The sequence below is a fragment of the Colobus angolensis genome, unplaced genomic scaffold (genome assembly GCF_000951035.1).
Source record: "Colobus angolensis palliatus isolate OR3802 unplaced genomic scaffold, Cang.pa_1.0 Scaffold24, whole genome shotgun sequence".
NCBI lineage: Eukaryota > Metazoa > Chordata > Mammalia > Primates > Cercopithecidae > Colobus > Colobus angolensis.
Window position 1 is genome coordinate 2164625 of NW_012115599.1, and position 22014 is coordinate 2186638.

The 22014-nt window shown below is 43.6% G+C and overlaps 1 protein-coding gene across 14 annotated transcripts in view; it reads right to left on the reverse strand.

Annotated features, from left to right (window-relative positions):
• The window catches only part of DYSF (dysferlin), a 234033-nt gene that overhangs the window by 49024 nt on the left and 162995 nt on the right, over nt 1-22014 (reverse strand). For 8 of the 14 annotated variants that reach the window (XM_011945196.1, XM_011945193.1, XM_011945189.1 and 5 more), the window contains one exon: nt 21448-21524. In XM_011945196.1, the coding sequence (XP_011800586.1) occupies nt 21448-21524 (77 nt within the window). Of the gene's footprint in view, nt 1-15139; nt 15203-21447; nt 21525-22014 lie in introns of all 14 variants that reach the window. The other 6 variants (XM_011945191.1, XM_011945187.1, XM_011945182.1 and 3 more) reach the window with 1 other exon arrangement.

Here is a 22014-nt window from a genome sequence, read left to right on the forward strand (position 1 = left end):
GGGTTTCACCATGTTGGCCAGGCTGGTCTCAAACTTCTGGCCTCGAATGATCCACCCACCTCTGCCTCCCAAAGTGCTGGGATTACAGGCATGAGCCACTGCACCAAACCCCATTTATCTTTTGTAACACTCATAACCTCAATGCTTAGAACATTGCCTGAAACATAATTGCGGTTCTGTCAATATTTGATGGATACAGGAATGCCTCAACAGCAGAATGTGGGGAAAGAGGGGGTGATCCTTGGCTTTTAAGTTTACAAAGGCTGATCACATGCCATTAAAATAATAGGCTTAAAAGAATGTTTTGTCCAGCCAGTTTTTCCCCATCATAGGCAAAATAAATGGAAGCGTAGAAGGAGAAAGGAAGCAAGAATTGGAGACTTGTGATAGTTTCTGATAAGGCACCGCACATCCTGCCTCCAGGTCAGCTCTAAAGTATATATGGAACAGATCACTCCATAACTTTGGAAGTCCAGGCAGCAGCAGCCACCCAGAAGTTGCCAGAGGAATTGGATGTGGGGCAGTTGACTGGAGATGGCTGCATGGGTGTCATGGGAGGCAGAGCCTAAGCCCTTGGAACTTCCCTTAGACCCCAGAGTGTCACGGGAGAGCTGCTTAATGGTGCCCCACTCCCTGTAGGGCTTGAAAGTTAGTGGAGAAAGAAAGAGCCAGGAAACCTAGAAGGATCTAGGGGCTGAAATGAGAAGATGCAATAGGGCCTGTGTGCCCAGAAATCAGTGGGTCTCTAAATGTCAAAGTGGACACATACTGGTGACCAGGACTTCCTCCCTGTGGAGGTCAGGACCTTATGGAAGCCCAACTCAGAATTCAGCTGCCTCCTGGGGGTTAAGGAGGAAGACAGAAAGCCCAGACTACCTAAGGTTAAACCTAAAATGCTGAAGATTGCCCAGATTTTTCTGCCATCAGGAAAAATGTGGGCTCAAAGGAGAGATTAAGTTGATTTACAGAAAAATAAAGTTCTATTTTTAACACACTCACAGATGTGACTTGAAAATATCATTCCTGCTATTTCACTAATCTGGCTTCTGATGGAGTTATTTCAAGCCCACTTCTCCCTTTTCTTCGCCAGAAAGTCCAGGAATAAGTTAGCACACCCATAAGAAAGAGCCCCACAAAAAAAACAGGACAGCTATTCCATGTCTGAACTCAGAGGTGCCAAAGCCAACTAACCCTCTGATGTTAATGGAATCCCATATTCCAAAGCTCCAAAAGGGAAATAGTGGTATGTTTTCTCATTCCAAATGTGTTTTTTACCTCATTTTGCAATAGCAAAGCATCCAGTTTTGGAACATGGCAAGGAGGAAAAAGAAATACAAAAGGTTTGATATTTGAGGTGTCACCTTAAGCTTTAACAAGAAATCTGGCCATTAAAACATCACGCCCCCATGCTCAAGGTTCAAGGCCCCTTGTGCAGTCAGCCAACCCAGTAAGTCTGATCAAGGCATGGACTGGGAGCCTCTCCAGTTTCAGCTAATAGCCAACATGCAGTTCCTGGGCAGCCAGAGCAAAATAGCAGAGATATGTTTCTCCAGTCTTGATCCACTCTAATGAGCACCTTAATCCCCTTGAAGACCTAAATCAGTATGATACATTCCAAATATTTAATCTCCCATCAGCATTCAGTAGACCTAACACATTTCATAAATATGGGTAGAAAAACGGGCAACAATAATTCCTTTCTGTGAAGTTAGGAAGCAGGAAACAGGGGGCAGGTACAAAATTTGTTTTCTCTTCCCAGGATGACCAGTTGAATCAAAGAGAAAAATTTCTGGTCAAATCCATTTGCCACCAAGGTTATAATGCTAAACCTTGGGTCACTATAGAGAACTATACGCCCAACTCTTAAAAAAAAAAAAAAGTGGTCCATTATTGTTTATAATTTTAAGTAGGCCTTCATGCCTATGTCAACCCAGACATAGACATCGTAGACTGTGCTGAAAGTAATTTCCCTCTTAGTACAAATCATCATCATCAAGATAATAACATAACAACCCACCCCTGGGGTTACTGTAAGGCTCAGAATAGATATCTACAAAGATATGCTGTAACCTGTAAAGTTTACCATGATTAATGTTCTTGGTGATATTGCCAGTGTCATCAGTTTGATCTCCAGTACTGCTACCCTATAGCTCTACATCTGTATTACTGGAATCATGGTACAAAGGTTCCTCTAATTCTTTCACGTCCTGAGATTTAGGACATGGACTATTTACTCATACACACAGGAATAAACACATATGTAACATAAAAGTACTCATGCCTACATGTAGACCGGACAAACCCCCAGACATGCAAATACCCTGACTTCAAAACTACTCCACCCTCCGTATACAAAATCACTCATGTCCCTCAAAGCCACACAGACATATGCCCACAGCCAGCCACCGTGTTGATTCAGCAGAACTCCACACACTCATAACAAAAGTCACTTGATTATTTCTACAAGTGGAACACTCGGCTTTCAACCTCTTGTAGACACTCCCTGCAGTCCAGCTTCCTAGTCTGTGGAGGGGATCATTACTCCGCTTATTCTGATTTCTGGATCAGCAGAGGTGGGAAAGAAGTGAAGACCTTTAACCAAAATGCTGAATTGCTTCCAAGGGCCCAGAGACTACATGGGCCTGAAATCCAGTAAAGTCAAACAGATGGCAAGGGGACCTGATCACTTGACTATTGGCCTGCTCTGGATGGGGGATTCACAGAGAGTCGGGGAGCTGTGGGGAACCCCAGGTTGCTGATGTTTTCTCAATTCAGGATTCTAAGATAGATCCTTGGGGGCCCATGCCTGGATTCTGTGAGGGCACCATAACCCCATACAACTATGCAGAAAGCCTAGAGGAATGGAACCTAGACAGTGGGTGAATGAAAGAAGCTTCCATCAGACTCTTCAAACATACAAAGAAAGCAACAGAACATCACTAATTCAGGATCTATGACAATTCCAATAGGGTCTGGGCAGCATACCTTATCTTCCTTCTGCTTATGTATACAATTTTTCTTAATAAGAATTCCAACTACTCAAGAGAAAAACTATTTTTGAAGGCCTTCCCAAGACTACAGAAGCATTCATCAAGCTGCAGACACTAATATTAGCTCTCCTAAATTCAATTTTCAGAGGATTTGAGGGGAGCCTACTAAGTGCCAAAGTCAACCTACTTTCTAGTTACTGTGTGCATTTTCATACACAAAATCACATTACTTTTCAAATATTTTATATTTTGAACTTGTTGTTAATTTGCTCTGATTTCTCTGTGCCTTGGTTAATGTAGAGAAGAGTTAAAGACAAAAGGTGGGTTAATAAGCTTCACCAAGCACACTCAGAGGGGTCTTGTGCTCAGCAGTGAGCACTGCACCGACTTCCTAGCACTATTTTGACCCAGGCTAGGGAGTAGACAGTGCAAAGGACCAATAGGGAGAGGAAGACACCAAATTAGACCTCAGAGAGAGTTGCCTACGCTGTAGATTTCCTAGGGAAGCCGAGAATACCCCTCTAGGAAGAGATGAGTGTTTTTTCTTTAGATGGGAAAACGATCCCTCTTGGACCAGGGAAAAGACCCTCTGGGGCAGGGGGTGGTGGAGGGGTTATGTCAGGATGAGGTGGAGGCAAGGAGGGCTGGATGGTGGGAGCCAGGGCCTCCTCCTCCCTGATGGAGCCCTGAAGTTTGCCAGACAAGTTTCACCCCAGGCTGTCCCCCCTGCAGTGTGCAGCGAGGGAGGAGGGGTGCACCCCCGAGGAGACCACAGGAATGCCAAGCAGGGAAAAGGCGCCCCGAGCCAAGGGCTCCGGCAACAAGGATCCAATATCGGAGGGTGACTCCAGCCCCCGTAACAGGAGAGACCGTGAAGTATGTGCTCTGCTTCCCAACCAGCAAACACAGCAAATAACCAATTACTCCAAATAGCTAACAGATTTCGGCTCTGATTCCCTCCCCTCGTCTCCCCTGTGCTTTCACTTGTCATTTGATGGGCGATTTGTATTTGCTCTGAGAAAATGAGAGAAAGAATGAGTCACAAAGGAAGGTCCAGATTACACCAGTGACGGGCATCAAACCTCCTAATCAGAAGTAATGGGAGTGGGGGGAGGCCAGGCTGCACTGGCAACACTTCTGAACGAGTGATATTTTTAAAGAAGTACAGTTACTTTCAAGCACATACAGTAATTCTTGCTAAACCAATATTGCCAAATACATGTCCTTAGGAAACCTACTTTAAGGAAAAGACAAGTGTCTTCCTAATTAGCACATCTGATATGTACAAAAGTACAGGTAAAACCATGAATGTTATTAAAGTTAAAATACTCCCCCTCTAACTCTCCAGTTCAGAGGTGCAACCATGAAGTTCAGAGACAAACTGCCTTGGATGCCTTCTGAAAATGCTTCCTCACTTGGGAGCCACGCCCTGTAATTGATTCCTTTGCTCAGAAAACCTTTGCTTCAAAGTCTTGGAATAAATTGTTGTCAGTACTCATAAGCTGCAATAAGGCATCCCGCATCCCCCCACAACCTGGAATTAAGGGAAATAGGGCTGCCCTTGGAGAATCAGACCATGAAATAACTTCATAGTCAGTGAGAGCAAGGAGAGGCAAAGTCACCTCAACAGGGAAGAATGCCTCCTACCCTAAGACTTAACCGTAAGTGGGAAGAACGTATTAATCCAGAGAAAGAGCATATTCATGAAGAAAGGTACTAATCAGTCCTGAAGAACAGGCAAACAGGAGTAAGGGGTAAACACTGACAGGTGTCCACACCAGCACCATCAGAGGAAAGGGGGCCTGCGCTTAGGGACTAAAGCTGCCCCTACCTTTGGAGATGGATGTGTCAGGCCATCTTGGTCAGCTGGCACTAAAGTTCAAATTACAGAACTCTTTCTCTCCTCATTCTGATTTCTCACTCTTAATCACAATTTGGCTTCCCACTCACTGAAGCTATAGAAGACTATTCGCTGGACCAGCCACCAAGGTCACATGCCCCAGGTAGGTATATTTCTCATGTAAGTTTACACAGATGCTAGCTGTGAGAAAATTGACCCAACAGGTGTCTGAACCCACAAGGTTAAGGATTCACTTAGCCAAAACTGTAGAAACTTCCCTAAAGTAACACCCTGCCTGGTGGGCCTGGTGGGAAAGGGTCAACTCTCCTTTACTTAAGAAATTCCTATATAGAAGTTCATTGGTAGGGACAGCAGCTCTGGCCCTCCAGCCTATCCTAGCTAACCCATGACTACCATAACAAACACAGGAAATAAACTCTTCAGCCCAGAAGAATAGCCCCATGTAGCTGCCTCTGATCCTAGTTTCCTTCTTACTTATCCCACCCTGCTGGATTTCTAACCAGCAAAGTGAAACTATTGCAAATCTAAACTATTTCCTTCTTCCTTTTGTCTAAGTTCGAGATTAGAAGGGGCCATGAATTTACGGAAAGAATCTAACTGAGCTCCCAGTATTTGACAAGAAAGGACTTCCCTCTGTAAGGATAAACACAAGGCAAAAAAAAAGAGAAGATATTAAGGGCAAAAGAAGGAGAGCAATCTGAAGACAAAGACAAATGTCTCCCAATGCTCTTAAAGAGTTGAATAAAAAGCAGAAGAAAACAAATGGCTCATGTATATTCATAGGAAGTCTTAAGAGGAAACTGCAAACAAGAAATTAGAGTACACAACCCCGAAGGAGATAAACCTGCATGATGAAAACCATGACTTCAAATTTAAACCTCTAATAAAGACATTGATTTCCAGCAAAATGACAAATGAGACAACCAGAGAAACCCTCCAAGTAAGAACACCTAAATTAACAGATAAGATACTTCTAAAATCCATTTTAAATGCATGACTGAGCTGATAGGAATGTAAAGAAAATCCTAAAGGGCAAATGAGAAAGGAAAAATCCAGAGAAATAAGGAGCCAAAACGCATACTAACTAGGGGACCCAAAAAGTCACACACTGAACATTTAGTTTTAAGTGAATCTGGGTTTATAGCGTCTACGGACATCTGGTAAAAGTAAACACATATCCTCTCTAAAAGAATGTAACTTCCACACAGGCCCCAAAGAATTCTCTGATAAAGATCCAAGGAATATGGTTCACAATCAAACACATAAGGAACTAGGCACCATGAGCAAGAGCCAGCTAGAGCCAACCAACTGCAGAATCAGGAAACAGAAGTCAGAGTAGTCAGAAATAGGGCTTTAAGGAAAAACTGTTTAAATAAATAAAAGACATTAAAAATATGCCAAACGGACAGGAGATCTTCAAAAATAAACAAGCAGATTAGGGGAATAAAACTTTTAGAAATAAAAATATAGTACTTAAGACTGAAAACTCAACAGATAGAGTAAAATAGCAGATTAGAAACTGCTAAAGATCGAGTGAACTAGAAGATACACCTTCAGAAATTAGCCAGAGTGCAACCCAAAGAAAGAAATAATATGAAAGAATGTTTAACAGACATGAAGAATAGAAGAGGTCCATATATCCAATCAGAGTTCCAGAAATGATGGGAGAATGGAATCTGTAACATTTGAAGAGATAATGGTGGAGAATTGCTCAGAACAAATAAAAATAATATCTTTTAAAAATTAAATTAAACTAATTTTATTTTTTAAATTCTCTTTTTTTTTTTTTCAGACAGGGTCTCACTCTGTGGGCCAGGCTGGAGTGCAGTGGCACAATCATGGCTCACAGCAGCCTTAACCTCCTGGGCTCAAACGATCCTCCCGCTTCACTTTCTCAAGTAGCTGGGACTACAGGTATGCACCACCACAGCTAGCTAATTTTTTGTATTTTTTGTAGAGATGGGGTTTCACTACATTGCCCAGGTTGGTCGTGAACTCATGGGCTCAATGATCTGCCTGCCCCAGCCTCCCAAAGTGCTGGGATTACAGGCATGAGCCACTGCACCCAGCCAAAACTAAACTTAACTTCAAAATAAAAATGTTTTAAGTCCTCAGATTTAAGAAAACAATAGCACAATGGAAGCCAGAAGAGAGTGCTGACAGAAAATAACCATCAGTGAAACTATTATTTCCAAAATAAGGGTGAAAAAAATATTTTCAGTCAATTAAAAATTGAGAAAGTTTATAATGAACTCACCTCAATTATAGGAATTTCAATAGGCCCTACTTCAGGAAGAAGACGACTGATATTAAAAAAAAAAAAAAAAAGTAAATGGGAATATAGCTAAAAGAAAAAATGATTACTTAAAATATAATAGTGCTTTAAAAAGGTAGGTAAAAAAGATAAAACTAAAATAGTGTACAAACGTTTGCAAACTGATAGATGACTGGAGTTAAAGCAGTCTAAGTTCCTTGTAATATTCTGGAGGAAGATATAAATACCAATTAAATTTAGACTTTGCTAAGTTAAATATGCATGTTAAAATTTCTATACTAATCACTAAAGAAATAGAAACAATACATAGTTTTGAAACTAAAAAGAAGAGGAGGGATGGAAAAAAGAGGGGAATATTTTAATCAAAAAAAAAGGGCTGATAGAGATACGAAATAAGATGGCAGAAACAAATTCAAATATATTAGTAAAGACTGTAAGAATGCATTAACCACAAATAGAATCTATATATTTGCTGCTTACAGGAGAGATAGCTAAAACTTAAAGACAGAAAAGTTGAAAGTAACAAGATGGAAAAAGCTATACAAGGAAAATACTAACCAAAACAAAGCTGGGGTAGCTATATTAACATGAACAAAACAGACTTTAAGAAAAACTCTCATTAGCAGAGATTTTAAAAGACAGAGATGGGCAGAGGCTTGCTGCATATTGTTAAAAGATTCAATTCCCCAGAAGATATAAGAATTCTCTATAGAGAGAGAAAAAATATAGAGATCATCAAATATATAAAAGTAGGTGGAATTATAAGGAGAAATTGACAAATGTCACATCAAAGCAGAATATTTTTATATCTCACTCAGAAATTGATAAACCACCAAAGACACAAAAATCAGAAGAAGTACAGATTTTAATAACAATTAACAAGCCTGTTCTAAATGCACATTAAATATATAAGACATCTGGACAATACACATTCTTTTCAAGCACACACAGGACAGTTACAGATTTACACTAGACCATAAAGCAAGTGTCAGGCCGTATCTAAGTATCGAATCATTACACACAGACTACATTCTCTGGACAATAGAGACCATTGCAGTTAACCTAGAAATCAATAACAAAAGATAACTTAAAATATAAGTTAGTAACTTCCAAAAATCATGTTTTTAGATAACTTAGGTGTCAAAAGGAAATAATAAAAATCCAAAAATACTCAGAATGGGAAATAACAAAAATATTAGTTGTCAGAACCTACAGGATGCATAAAGCAGCAGTGACAGGAAATGTTATAGCCTTAAATGCTTACATAGAAGTTAAAATATAATAAACTCCCCCAAAATAGAAGGAAGAAAAGAAATAAAATGGAAGGAATAAAATAGAAGAAAAGAAGTGAATAAATTATATAATAAGGAAATAATAGAGAAGATCAACTAAAAATTCTTTGAATCGACTGAAAAAAATCTGACAAATTCTGGCAAGAATAATAAAATATAATCTTGAGAATGAAAGGCATAACTAGAGGGAGAAGAAATTCTTTTTGAAAAATTAAGAGATCATAAAAAATGTTACACCAATATTTTTAGGAAGAAATAGATAATTCCTAGAAAATTTAAATCACCAAAAGTCACTCACATAGAAACAGAAAATCTCAAAGGTCCTATAAACATTTTTTAAAGTTGCATCAGCAGTTTAAAATATTCCCAAAAAGAATACTAAGTCTAGACAGTTTCATGAGTGAATCTACCAAACATTTAGGCAATGGATAATGCTAATCTTATGGCTTACACAATAGAGGTCATTTTATAAGATTAGTATTATCTAGATACCAAAACCTGAAAATAATAGTATGAAAAAGGAAAACTTTAAGCCAATATCATCCCAAAAAAATGATGCAAAAAAAATCCTAAACTTAATGTTTGCAAACTGAGTCCAGCAAGGCAAAAAAAAGATAATATATCATGATCAGATTAGATTGTTTCAGAAATGCAAAGTTGTTTAAGTACTAATATAGATATATTTGTTAGTGTATATTAAGTTCTCTAAATTTGAAATTCCTGTTATATATGTTTTAGATATCTTGGGTTACCTAATTAACATATACATTAATATATTATATCATATAATTATGTATTATATATTAATGTAATTCACTACATTAACAGGTTAAAGGAGCAAAATTATATGATCACTTCAATGGATACTTTAAAAACATTCAATAAAATTTAACAACATTCATGAAAAAAACAGCTAACTAGTAAGGTTCTAACAGGTAACTAGGTTCACCTGATAAATTTAACGCTCAGTGGTAAAACATAAAAACATTCATTTTTTAATTAGGAGCAGAAAAGAATACTTTCTATAACCAAGTACATAGAACATCAGCTGAAGGTTCTAGTCAATGGCAATAAGATGAGAAAATAAAATTAAAAAGTAAAAGAAATATAGACAGAAGAATTAAAATTGTGATTAATCACAAATTATATGATTGACTCTATAGAAAATCCAGGAGAATTCTCAAACCAGTATAATTCATAAGAGATTTTAGCAAAGTTTCTGGATATAAGATCTGTATACGAGAATTGATTTCATTTATATACAAGCAAAAACCAATTAGAAAATATACCTTTAAAAATTCAAGTAAAGAGAACAATAATGCATAAAATTGCTAGAACTAAATAGAATAAAAGTTGTACTAGACTTTTTTGGATGAAATTATAAAAATTCATTAAATTACCATTAAGGAAGGCCTAAATAAATGGAAAGATATATAATGTTTATGGTTAAAAGGCAATATAATAAAAATGTCTGCTTTTCCCCAGATTGATCCAGAAATTCACTATAACTCTATCACAAATCTCAACATTTTTTTAAGTTGAAAAACTGATTCTAAAACTGAAGTGGAAAAGCAAAGGACTAGAATAGCAATGGTGTTTCTGAACATGAACAAAGTACCTCCTTATCAGAGATCAAGACTTATTAGAAAGCTATAGTAAATAAGATAGTGAAATGGCCCAGGGAAAGACAAATAGACCAATGGAACAGAGTAGAGAGCCCACAAATAGCCCAAACTTATATGGAAACCCAACAAATGACACAGCTGTCACTTTAGGTCAATGAGAAAGGACAGGTCATTCTATGATGATACTAATTCATTGGTTAGTTATATGAGAAAAAAAATCTCTACCTCACAGTTAACACACACGCAAAATCAATTCCAGGTGAAATAAATACTTAAGTGTGAAAAGCAAAACTTTAGAATTTTTAGAATATAGACAAATATCTACCTTTAACAGTCTTTTCTAAACAAGAGAGAGAGAGAGAAAGATAAACTGATAACCCAAGATATCTAGAATATATATAATAGGAATTTCAGATTGAGAGAGCTTAAAAATGACTTGAATATAGAAATTAAAGAAACCAATCTATTATAATATCAGCAGAATTTTTAAGGAGCTGGTTCTTTGGATGCAAAACAGCTATAAAATACATGAAATTATATGAAGCCTAATAAAAAAGGAAAATAACATAAATACATAAAATTAAGAATAAAGATGAAAACAGAATAGATACAAAGGTTTTATTATAGTAATATGTACAAATTTATACCAATGTTAACAGGCAGTATGTGGTGACATCTCAGCTACCAAATTGATTGAAGAAGTACAAAATGATCAAAGAATCCCCTCCCAGAAAATGTGTTGAGCCCAGTTTTACAAATGCGTACAAGACAGTTGCATCGTATACAATTATATAAGATATGCATTCCTGAAACTCTTCTATAATTCAAAACATATAACATAACACCACTTTAGAGAAAAAATCATGGCTATCCTGTATCAGCTACATAGATACAATTTCACCACCTTTTAAATCACATGATTGTCAGTCTTTTTTTTTTAATTTAGGTTTCCTACTATTATACATTTTGTACATAAAGCCAAACTATTGAAATATTTGTATCATATAATTTCCAAATTGCATAATTTCAGTTCATAAACAGCGGCTCTAGTATATTTTAGGGCCTTTCAGTAACAATAATTATCATGCCACAGAGCCTGTTTAAGAGCACAGAAAGTAGAAGCACACCTGAAAAGGATTTTAAGGGACTAGTATAACCTTGACATCAAAGTGTAACAAAGACACCTTGAAAGTAATACTTATTAATAGAGACATAAAAATCCTACGTAGTAGCAAATCTAACTCAATAATGTATAATAGAAACTCTCCTTAAAACTTCTTCTTAGCCAGGATTAACAAATGTTGTCTGTCCTGTCTGCCAACAATCTGCCTGAGGTCCAGAACCACTGACTGTCCACAGCTGTTCTAGGATGCCCACTGCAGCTCCAGAAGATGAGCTGGGTGTTTGCCATTAGTCAACTGTGTTTCCTCCAAGACCTGTTTATGCCAGTTGTACTAATATAGAAATTGGATAAACAAAGTATATACTTAAAAACACATAGAATTTGGATATAAAAAGGAAGGAAGGGCATTGTATCCATGAAAATTAATTTAAGGCTTTTGTGTTTTGGTGGAGTTGTTTGTTGCAACAAGGTCTCACTTTGTCACCCAGTCTAGAGTGCAGTGATGCTATCACGGCTCACTGCAAACTCGTCCTCCAGGGCTCAAGCAATCTTCCCACCTCAGCCTCCTGAATAGCTGGGACTACAGGCATGTGCCATCACACCTGGCCAATTTTTGTATTTTCTGTAGGGACAGGGTTTCACTATGCTGCCCAGGCTGATCTCAAACTCCTAGGCTCAAGCAATTTGCCTATCTCGGCCTCCCAAAGTGCTGGATTACAGACGAGAGCCACCACACCTGGCTTGCTTTTGATTTTTTTTTTTTAAGTGAGGACTATCAAGTACAAGTGAGATAACATAAAAGGTGGAAGGGCATCTTAAACTCTAAGAGGACTCTACACTCAGTTTTTTTTTTTTTTTTTGCAAGTATCGTTACGTTCTCATTAAACTTTAATAAACCTAAAACTAAAAATCCTAGATAATGCATTTTGGATAAGATTTATACCAAAAGGATGACATGACACACAAGTCAGCACATCCAAATTCAAAAAGAGGGCATGGCACATGTCAAATGATTGACAAATAAAGTTACATGGATATGGTTAAAAACAAAATGTTTGTGGTACATTTTTTTTTTTTTTTTTTTTTTTTGAGACGGAGTCTCACTCTGTCGCCCAGGCTGGAGTGCAGTGGCGCGATCTCGGCTCACTGCAAGCTCCACCTCCTGGGTTCACGTCATTCTCCTGCCTCAGCCTCCCAAGTAGCTGGGACTACAGGTGCCCGCCACCACGCCTGGCTAATTTTTTGTATTTTTAGTAGAGACAGGGTTTCACCGTGTTAGCCAGGATGGTCTCAATCTCCTGACCTCAAGATCTGCCCGCCTCGGCCTCCCAAAGTGCTGGGATTACAGGCAAGAGCCACCGCACCTGGCCTGTTTGTGGTACATTTCTATGACTTTTAATAAGTCCCTATTTAACCAACTTTTTCAATTAGCCAATCAACTACCTGTCTTGACTGCATTGGATAAGGTGGCTGCAACTGTAGTAAACTATAATTCCATGACCAATTGACCGATTTGGGTTTACCCCAGGAATATAGCACAATTATACACCTATTAACAGACAATGGAAAATAAAATTATCATCTTAATAAATGCCAAATGACATTTGAGAGAATTAAACTTCCATGCCTAATTTTTAAGCTATTAATAAACTAACAATCAGCTGGGTGCGGTGGCTCATGCCTATAATCCCAGCACTTTGGGAAGCCAGGGAGGGTGGATCACTTGAGGTCAGGAGTTCAAGATCAGCCTGGCCAACATGGTGAAACCCTGTCTCTACAAAAATACAAAAATTAACAGAGCGCGGTGGTGGGCACCTGTAATCCCAGCTACTCAGGAGGCTAAGGCAAGAGAATTGCTTGAACTCAGGAGGCAGAGGTTGCAGTGAGCCAAGACAATACCACTGTAGTCCAACCTGGGCAACAGAGCAAGACTCCATCTCAAAAACAATAAATAAACAAACAAACAAACAATAAAGGACACAACCTTGCCAAAATCAAATATCTGTCTGAAACCATCAATAATTATCCTAATTAATGGAAGTCTGATAGAGGCATTCTCATTAGAATGAATGACTAAATAAGTCTGCTCAACAGCATCTCAAATATCAAATGGTATTTGGAAAAAGGAATAAGCCGTTATTATTAGAAAGAAACTAACACGTTTATCATTATTTGAAGAAAACGATCTTACCTACTTGGAAAACCAAACAGAATCAAAGAACAATAGCCAGAACTAATAAATGGGGCTTTAAAAAGAGTCAGTTCCAAAGTAAATATACAAAATATTATTTTCCTATATTCTAGCAATAGTTTGACAAAGTCATAAGAAAAACAGATATTCCATTTAGAACAGCACCAAAGACCATAAAATGCCTAGGAATACACTTTAACAAGAAATGGCCTGAGCAGGTGTACCTAGGGGTAACAAAACAAAACAAAACAAAAACATAGAAGGAAATCATCTGGACAGACACATATAAAGTAAACTAAAATAAGTCCTTTAAGGGACAAAAGAAGACAATAGGAGAAATAAACAAATTAAATGGCAAATGATACGGAGTAGTTAAAAGTTCATATGACATGTAGCCATATCTTTAAAGAATACAAGAATAGGCTGGGTGTGGTGGCTTACACCTGTAATCCCAGCACTTTGGGAGGCCGAGGTAGGCAGATCATGAGGCCAGGAGTTTGAGAACAGGATGGCTAACATGGTAAAACCCCATCTCTACTAAAAATACAAAAAATTAGCCAGGCATGGTGGTGCACACCTGTAGTCCCAGCTACTTAGAAGGCTGAAGCAAGAGAATTGCTTGAACCCGGCAGGTGGAGGTTACAGTGAGCCAAGATCATGCCACTGCACTCTAGCCTGGGCACAAAGGTGCACTCTGCCTCAAAAAATATATATATATAATATATAGTCTATATTATATAATATACATTATATAACATATATACACACAAATGGGAAAATATTCATGTATACTTTTAAATTTAAAAAATCCAAATTATAAAAAATCTATGATCCCAATTTTGTTTTTAAAAAGCATTCATGTGAGCTTAAAAGACATCTAAAAAATGAAGGCACATCAAAATCCTAACAGTGCCTATCATTAACTGGTAGGAATAAAAGTGGTTTTAACTTCCTGCTTGACACTTTTTGTGTTTTCCATATTTTATTTAAAAAAGATAAATCAGAAAAAATATATATCTATATCGATAGCCTCCTTCTAGAAGTTCATGAGTCCCCCAGTACAGCAGTGCCTCCTCTTGACACCATAAGTAGAATGTAACTCACTGCCTTTGGCAAGTCCTGTCTCTTACGCCACCCTCCACAGGTCAGGGGCTCCCACTGGCCCTCAGCATGGGACTTCAGGCACACACGCTGAAGGCCAGACACCAAAGTCATCTTCCTAGAGGGACCCACAGCCCAGAAAGATGACACCTAGGAAATCCACGCAGGCAAGCAGAAAGGAGCCCTGCCAGAAACTGCAGGAGCAGACTGTTGGCCCAAGCAGACCTCTTAGCACCCAAGGGGGCCAGCCAGGGTTCCTCGGTCACACACCCCCTTCACACACCAGGGAGGAGCACAGAAAGTCAGCCTGCCGTCTGAGGTCCCGCGCCCAGAAGAGGCTTCTGGGGTCCCACACTCCAGAAGTCAGAGTCTAATCGAGTTATTTCCCTGCCTCCACTGGCCCATGCAGCCCCACCTATGCCCCTCAGTCTTCACACAGGTAAATAAAATTAAGGTAAATCCCAGGAAGTAACCTAGGGGTGTCCATTTCTGAGCATCTACTCCATAGCTTTCTCTCACTCCTCCTTTACAGTGAGGCAAAGATAGGTGACTTTCCTGCTAGGGCTCAGGAAATACCTCCTTTCTTCCCTCCCACTCTCCCCTCCCATTTCCCTCCTAACCCCCTACCCCCAGCTCCACAAGGGAACACAAGGAGCCCACAAATAAGTAAGCAATACATACATGAGGACTGGATGGAGGAGAAGCCGTGTTAGTAGGGGCCAAGCTCGACAGACCGTCTGCAAGCTACAAATGAAACATGCTGGTTAGCAACAGGAAGGCTGGACAGTCCCCAGGAGGTAGCGCTCTCTGACCAGGCACCCTCTGCTCTTCCTCCAGGGAAAACATGTGCTTTGGAGTTGGACAAGCCTGGCTCTAACACCTCACCAGATGTGTGGCTTTGGGCAAGTCCCTTGACCTCTCTGAATCAGCTTCCTACCTGGAGAATGGGTCCAAAGCCCACCTCACACAGCGACAGTGAATACGAATGAGATGAAGGCTGGGCACGTCCAGCACAAGGCAAGGCACGTGGAAGGAGCTCAGCCAATGCCTGACTCCTGCCCACTCTCTCACATGTCCTCCCTCCCTCTCCAAAATCTGCCTGCTTCGGGGACACTCCAACTCCCCAGCATCCTAACCACTGAGCCACACCAACACTGCAGGGCATGGTTCGTAAGCTACAGCAGGTTACTCAGTGTTCCCTCCTCCAGGACAAGAACCAGGGCATCATATGTCTTCCCCAAAACCTGACATCAGTGGGGACTTTAGGAGTCTTACAGTCCAACCTCCACTCCATGCTACAAATCACTTTCTGCATCTTTTTCTGAGCATCAGCTCCCTGCCTGCAATCTCCCAGTACTGTGAATCAATATTTCATAATGTTCACCTTATGAAATCCCTGCGCTGCAGCCTGAGGAGGGCCTCAGGGCTCAGGGCTGAAGGCAGGGAGACTTGTTCAGAGGCCACTGCGATCCTCTAGGAGAAGGGGATGGGGCTCTGGGCGGATGAGTACCAGGCTAGCAGGTGGGCAAGCTGAGAAGATGCATGCTAGGCAGAGGGAATCGCAAGCGCAAAGGTGGAGGGGAAGAAAGAAGCACAGCCCCTTCGAGAAAGAGCAAAGAGGTCCGGAGGGTGGGTGCTGGGGAGCAGCCAGCTGGGACCCAGAGCTGCTGGGGCTGGCTCCTCATCCTCTAAGCCTCGAGCAGGGGACTCTGGGAGGACTCCAAAGGGCCAAACCCCAGGCTGCCCTGCCTTCCTCAGCATGAAGATTCTGGGAGACACTCTCCCGATGCCCACAGAAATCCATGGAAGGTGAAGCCCTGCTGGGCCCAGGAGGGGTGTTTGGGGACTGGGATCCCTCCCTGCTCTGTGAAAAGACACATCACTGAGGGGCCCCTCAGGGTTGTTCAGAGTCAGAAGCAGAATCAGCCCTGGGCACCTAGCCAGGGCTGCTGGATGGCCCTGGGGTGCTGGCCACATGTCATGTGACCCCTGGAATAGACTGGATGAACTCCACGTGCCACCCCCAGCTGGCCAGAGATGGGCCTCGCCAGGCAGCAGCTATGCCCCTCCCATTCGCATCCTGAACCCCAAAGAAGCCTTACTGTTATTTTTAATGCAGTTCTTTTTTAGAAAGGTGAGAGGGAAACCGGCAGTTCACCAGAGCAAAATAAAACTAAACATAGTGTTCCAAAGATCTGGTCCAGCTTCAGAAATTACACGTTCCCCTTTGGGACTCAGGCATAATTTGCCACTCTGGTTCTGGGAGCACGTTCCCACCTTCACGGCATCCCAGAGACTATAACCGGAGCAGCAGTCTCAAAATTAGCCCTAGCCCCAGTGCCTGGGAGCCTGGGAGCCTGGGAGCCTGGGAGCCGGCCAGCCCCAGCACCCGCCCCACAGAGTGAGGAAACAGTCTCCCGAGGCCTCCTGCACACTAGCCGGCCAGGCCTGTCTCCTGCTGGCACCCCACGCTCACCACACACACAAAACATACACACAGACACACACCCACCACCTCTACTCCACATACACACCCACCTCTGCCACACACATCTCTATCACGCACACACACACATCCCACCTCTACCACACACACCACCTCCTCTACCACACACACCATCTCTACCACAAACACCCACCACCTCTACCACACACACACCACACCTCTACCCCACACAAACACACACACTCCACCTCTACTACACACACCCCACCTCTACCATACACACACACCACACCTCTACCACACACACACACCCCACCTCTACCCCCCACACACCACCTCTATCACACACATACATACACACACCACCTCTACCCCACATACACACACACTACCTCTACCACACACACTCATACATACACGCACATACCTCTTTGTCACATAAAACATACACACAGAGTCTCACTTCCAAGCCTTTGCCCGAGCCCTTTTGCCTGCAAGGAAAGCCTCCCTGTCCTCCCCTGTTCACCCACCGGCCTCAGAGGCCCTCCTCCCCAGAGAAGCTTCCCCAGATGCTTAACCTATGCTGAACCTGCAGGGCCAGGAGACTCCAAGAGCTTGGTCTCCTTGTTAATGAAGCATCTCCTCACTTTGGCGTCACTTATTTGAGATCTTCTGGACACCCCTCTTCCCTTGTCTCTTTGTGACCAGAGTTGGAACTTCCTAAGTTATTTCTCTAATTCTTCAACACACACATATTCCCACCTCCCGAAATTCTCCTTCTCTGAAGACTTAAAGAGGAGCCCCTCTACCCAAGAGTGCTCTCGGAATGCTCAGCAACGGCCGCCCTTGCCATACCCAGCTGGCTCTGGGAGCATCTCAGTGCCTCAAAGGTGCGATTTCTGGGGGCACAGCCTCTATTTGGAGCTTCAAGACTCTCTATAGAAAAGGGACAGGGGGTGGCAGGCTCTCTGTGTGTTCCTGAACACTCTTTTTTCTTCCCCTAATCATAGTTACAACACCAAGAACTGCCTTAATTTAAAAAAAAAAAAAAAAAAAAGCTAGTGAACGAAGACCTTAATTTTATTTTAAAGGTAGAAATGAAGTCAGAGACAGAATCAGAGACAGAAAGAGAAATCCAGAAGGAAGAGGAAAGAATGAGAATGAAATATTGGGAGCTGTGCATTCAAATTGTGTGTTTGGGTGGGTTTCAGTATTTTTCTATATTTTCCAAATGCTATATAAAGAACACATATCATTTTATCGTCTGAAAACAATGAAACATCGTTTTCTAAAGCAGAGAACTAGATGGAATAGGATACTTCTGCTCTCCCTATTTGAGGACACACCCAGGCCTGCCCTCAGAAAGTTCAAAGTCAAGGCCACAATTCCTGCACTGCCACCACCAAGCCTAGACATCCCTCTGGCCAGCACCCATGGGAGCTCATGCACTCACCTGCTCCTATCCCCCCACCTCTCATGCACACTCATGTGCACACACCACCCCCACCCCTAGTCTGCCAGGCTAAAGTCTACACATAGGATGGTTGCACATACCAAGAACAAGTGGTGGAGTTAATACGTCTGAGTGTTTCTCATCCCAGTCCTCACTGCCATGGAGAGTTTAAAGAGGCCAGTCACCCCCCAAGCAGGGGCCCCCCCTTACTCCTAAAGACAGACACTGATCTACAGGCCCTGGGAGGCTGAGCACAGACCTGCCTTATACACATTTTGAGTCACCTCCAGAACTGGCCACTCTCGACACAAACCAAAACACTTCTAGAAACCTGAGAAATGCTCCGTGGTGAGTGCCAGCCCATGGCCTGAACATCAAGCAAGGGTCTCCAGTGACATGTTCTAAATGTGTGACCAGCTCATCCCAGGACCTGGGCAGATGCTGGTAAGAAGGCTTTGGGAACACAGAGAAGGTGTCACTGAGGAAAGAGACAGGAAGGGACCAAGATGGAAAGGTAACTCTGGCAAGAGCAGGTTTGAGCTAGGAGGGGTCCTAGGACCACAGCCAGGACACGGTGAACACATCCGGCACCAAGGCAGGGCTGCATCAACTGTGAGGATGGAACAGGCTGCTGAGAAACACCAGTGGGGCAAACAGGAGCCAGCCAAAATCCAAATTCTGCCAGACCTCTCGTCCCTCCTGTCCCCAGAGGCCAGGGACTTTCATGCTATCTGCATTGGAGGAGGAGGGAGACGAAGAGAGCCCAGCCATAGTTATCTAGCAACCCACTGGCACTGCACCCAGGGTCAGCTGCCTCCTGGGTTGGCCTTGGAGCGCTTGTCCTCCAGAGTGCCAGGGACAGGGAGGAGAGGCGAGCAAGTGAAAGATTTCCTGGCTCAGCCCAATCAGAGCAATAGATCTCAGAGAAAAACAGGAACAAAGTCAGATACCAGACAAGGGGCTTCCCCAGAGGGCCAGGGCTCCCTGGAGACCAGAACTGGTCTCCCTGCTGGGTTTGAGGCTCTTGAGAACAGAGTTTTGTCTCCTTCATCAGACAGGGAGCTCCATGAGGGCAAGGTCCAAGCCTCCCCCATCAGAGCAAGGCAGTGTCACTTCCTCCTCCTCTCCCGTCCCAGGCCAGGGGAGGCCCAGCCCCTCCCCAGGCGGACACACCTCCAGGAGCCCTATCCCAGCTCCAACCAGTGCTGCTGGTCTGGCTGGCAGCTCTAGTCAGAGTGGTCGTGTGCTCCCACAAACAGCACAGGCCTGGCTCTGGCTCAGACCCCAGCCCCAGTTCCCTCATGTCAACGCCGGGAGGATGGCCAGGCTGGGCCTCCTCATCGTCTGCCTCTGGCTGTGCTTGTGGCCAGCAGGACCTAAAATAGTCCCTCCCCATCTGAGTGTGTAGACATTTTGAGGGCAGCACACACAGAACGGAAATCCTGCTGGGCAGGCCCTGCACTTCCCTGCACAATCTCAGGCAGGCCTATGGAGCAGCCGGGAAACAGGAGCCAGGAGCAGGCAGCCAGAGTTTGGGGCAAATTATCTGCCTAATTCAGCTATAAACACCCAAGCAGGCCAAAGGCACTAGCACTGAGTTTAGTTAAATTTCACATAGGGACATCTGAAATTTCCGTTTGGGTTTCCCCAGCCAGGAGAGTGATTCCTCCTCAGATCCATACAGACAGTAGCCAGAAAATCCATCCATCCATCCATCAACCCATGCGCCCATCTACCCACTTGCCCAGACAGACAGACTTTCATTAACACCTCCGCTAAGCGAGGCCTTGTGCTGAGCACTGAGAATACAAAGAGGAAGGAGCCACAGTTGCTCCCCTGAGCTCAGCCTGGTGAATGTGCTAACACTGACAGAGACGTGCAGGCCCTAGGGCAGCACAGTGACCCAAAATAGGCAAGTCTCACAGGAGAAGAGGAGGAATCAGGAAAGACTCCCCCAGAGAAGTGACCATGCCTAAGTTAAATCTTAAAGAATGACCAAGAGTTGGCCAAGGGACAGGGGGCAGGAGGTCTTCCCAGCAGAAAGGCTGGCAGGGCAGAGCCCTGGAGAGCCACGGAGGCTGGAGAGATGGAACTCAGGGCTTCTGAGGACTTTGAGCATCAGTGAAACTACAGATGCAGCAAGGCCCGAGGACACAAGTGTTGTCCACACAGGCCTGGAGGCTCTGCCTCTAGGTGGCTCGGAAGTCCTGGGAGCCCCAGGGTGCCAGGGGTGTGACCAGGATCTTGCAAAGCCCAGAGAGGAGGGTGACAACCTGGAACAGACGGTGAGTTCAAGGCTGGTGCTCACAGTGAGACCTTTCTCCATGTCTGCTGTGGGAAGGACCAGATGGGCTCAGCCCTACAGAATCTAGAGCCACCCCATGGCCCACAGTGAGGGCAGTGCTGCCTCTCAGCACAAGATGCCACAGACCTCCTGCCATGCTCTGTGGCATTGGCATCTGCATCACTGGCTGGCCCTTGGTTGCTGAGTATGTAGCAAAGGCATGACTCCTACCTCCCCCAGGGTTGGAGACCTTAGAATAATGCCCCTTCCTGCCTTCTCCTCCTTTTCCCTGCAGATGGAGGAATGGGGCGAGATGGACTCCTGGCTTGGACACAGCCTCCTCTTTCTAAGCTATCTCCAAGGAGCCACCAAGCACAAGCCCACACAAAAACCTTCCCCCTAAGAAGGGGCCTGTCCAAGGTAGGGAGATGGGGCTGGAGGATGCCAGAGATGGCCCACTCACTTCCTCCCCTGTTGTCCTTCTCTCATTTGCTCCCCACCCTGATTTTCTCGTGATCTCCAGGAGAAAGCCCTCACCATGGCCCCCAGGGTAGAGGGGCTATTTTTCACATATGCTTCCAAGAAAAGGGATTGAGTCTTGCCCAGATGAGCGCACCCCACCCCCCTCAGCCAGACTGAAAGCTCCCATCTGGGTCTCTCTACTGGACAGTGTCCAGCCGCTGGAGCCCAGAAGGGGATGTGTATAGAGGCCGTGTGATAATGAAGGGTTGGGGAGGAGGGGTGGGAAGAGGTAAGGAACGGAGGGGAAGGGTGACCCAGGCCTCCCTGGAGGATGCCCATCCTACCTGGATGGGGATGAGGGGCTCCTTGTCATCAATGTCGATGAGCACGTCTTCCCCAGGACTGAGCAGGCTCACATCGTCTGCAGGGGAGGGAGCCATCCAGGCCTGAGAGGGGCTCTCTCAAAAGACTCTCCCCTCACCAGCCCCAGGGCTCAGCCAAGGGACCGAGACAAGACCCTGCAGTCTGTCCACATCTCTCAGTCAGTATCTCTCTCTTCTTCCCTCCCAATAAGTCCCTGTCTCATCTCCATCTCTCCCATCCTCCTTCGCATGCCCTGTCTCCCACTTCTGCCTTCCTCTCCTCACATTTCTCTCCTCCCTCCCCTCATCATTGTCTCCCTGCCCTCTGTCTCCCTCCCCCTGGGCCCACTTTGAGCCCTTGCCCCTCAGCTCCCACGGGTATCAGTTACCTGCTCCTGGTGCCCCCCCACCCAGAGCTAGGCTCTGCCCTAAGGAAGGCAAGGTCCCTGCCCTGTGGTCTAGCAGAGCAGAAATCGCTTCTCATTCAGGTCTCCATATGAGAAGGACTTCAGGATGCATCTCAACTAGGAAGGGTAGCTTGGCCCTGAG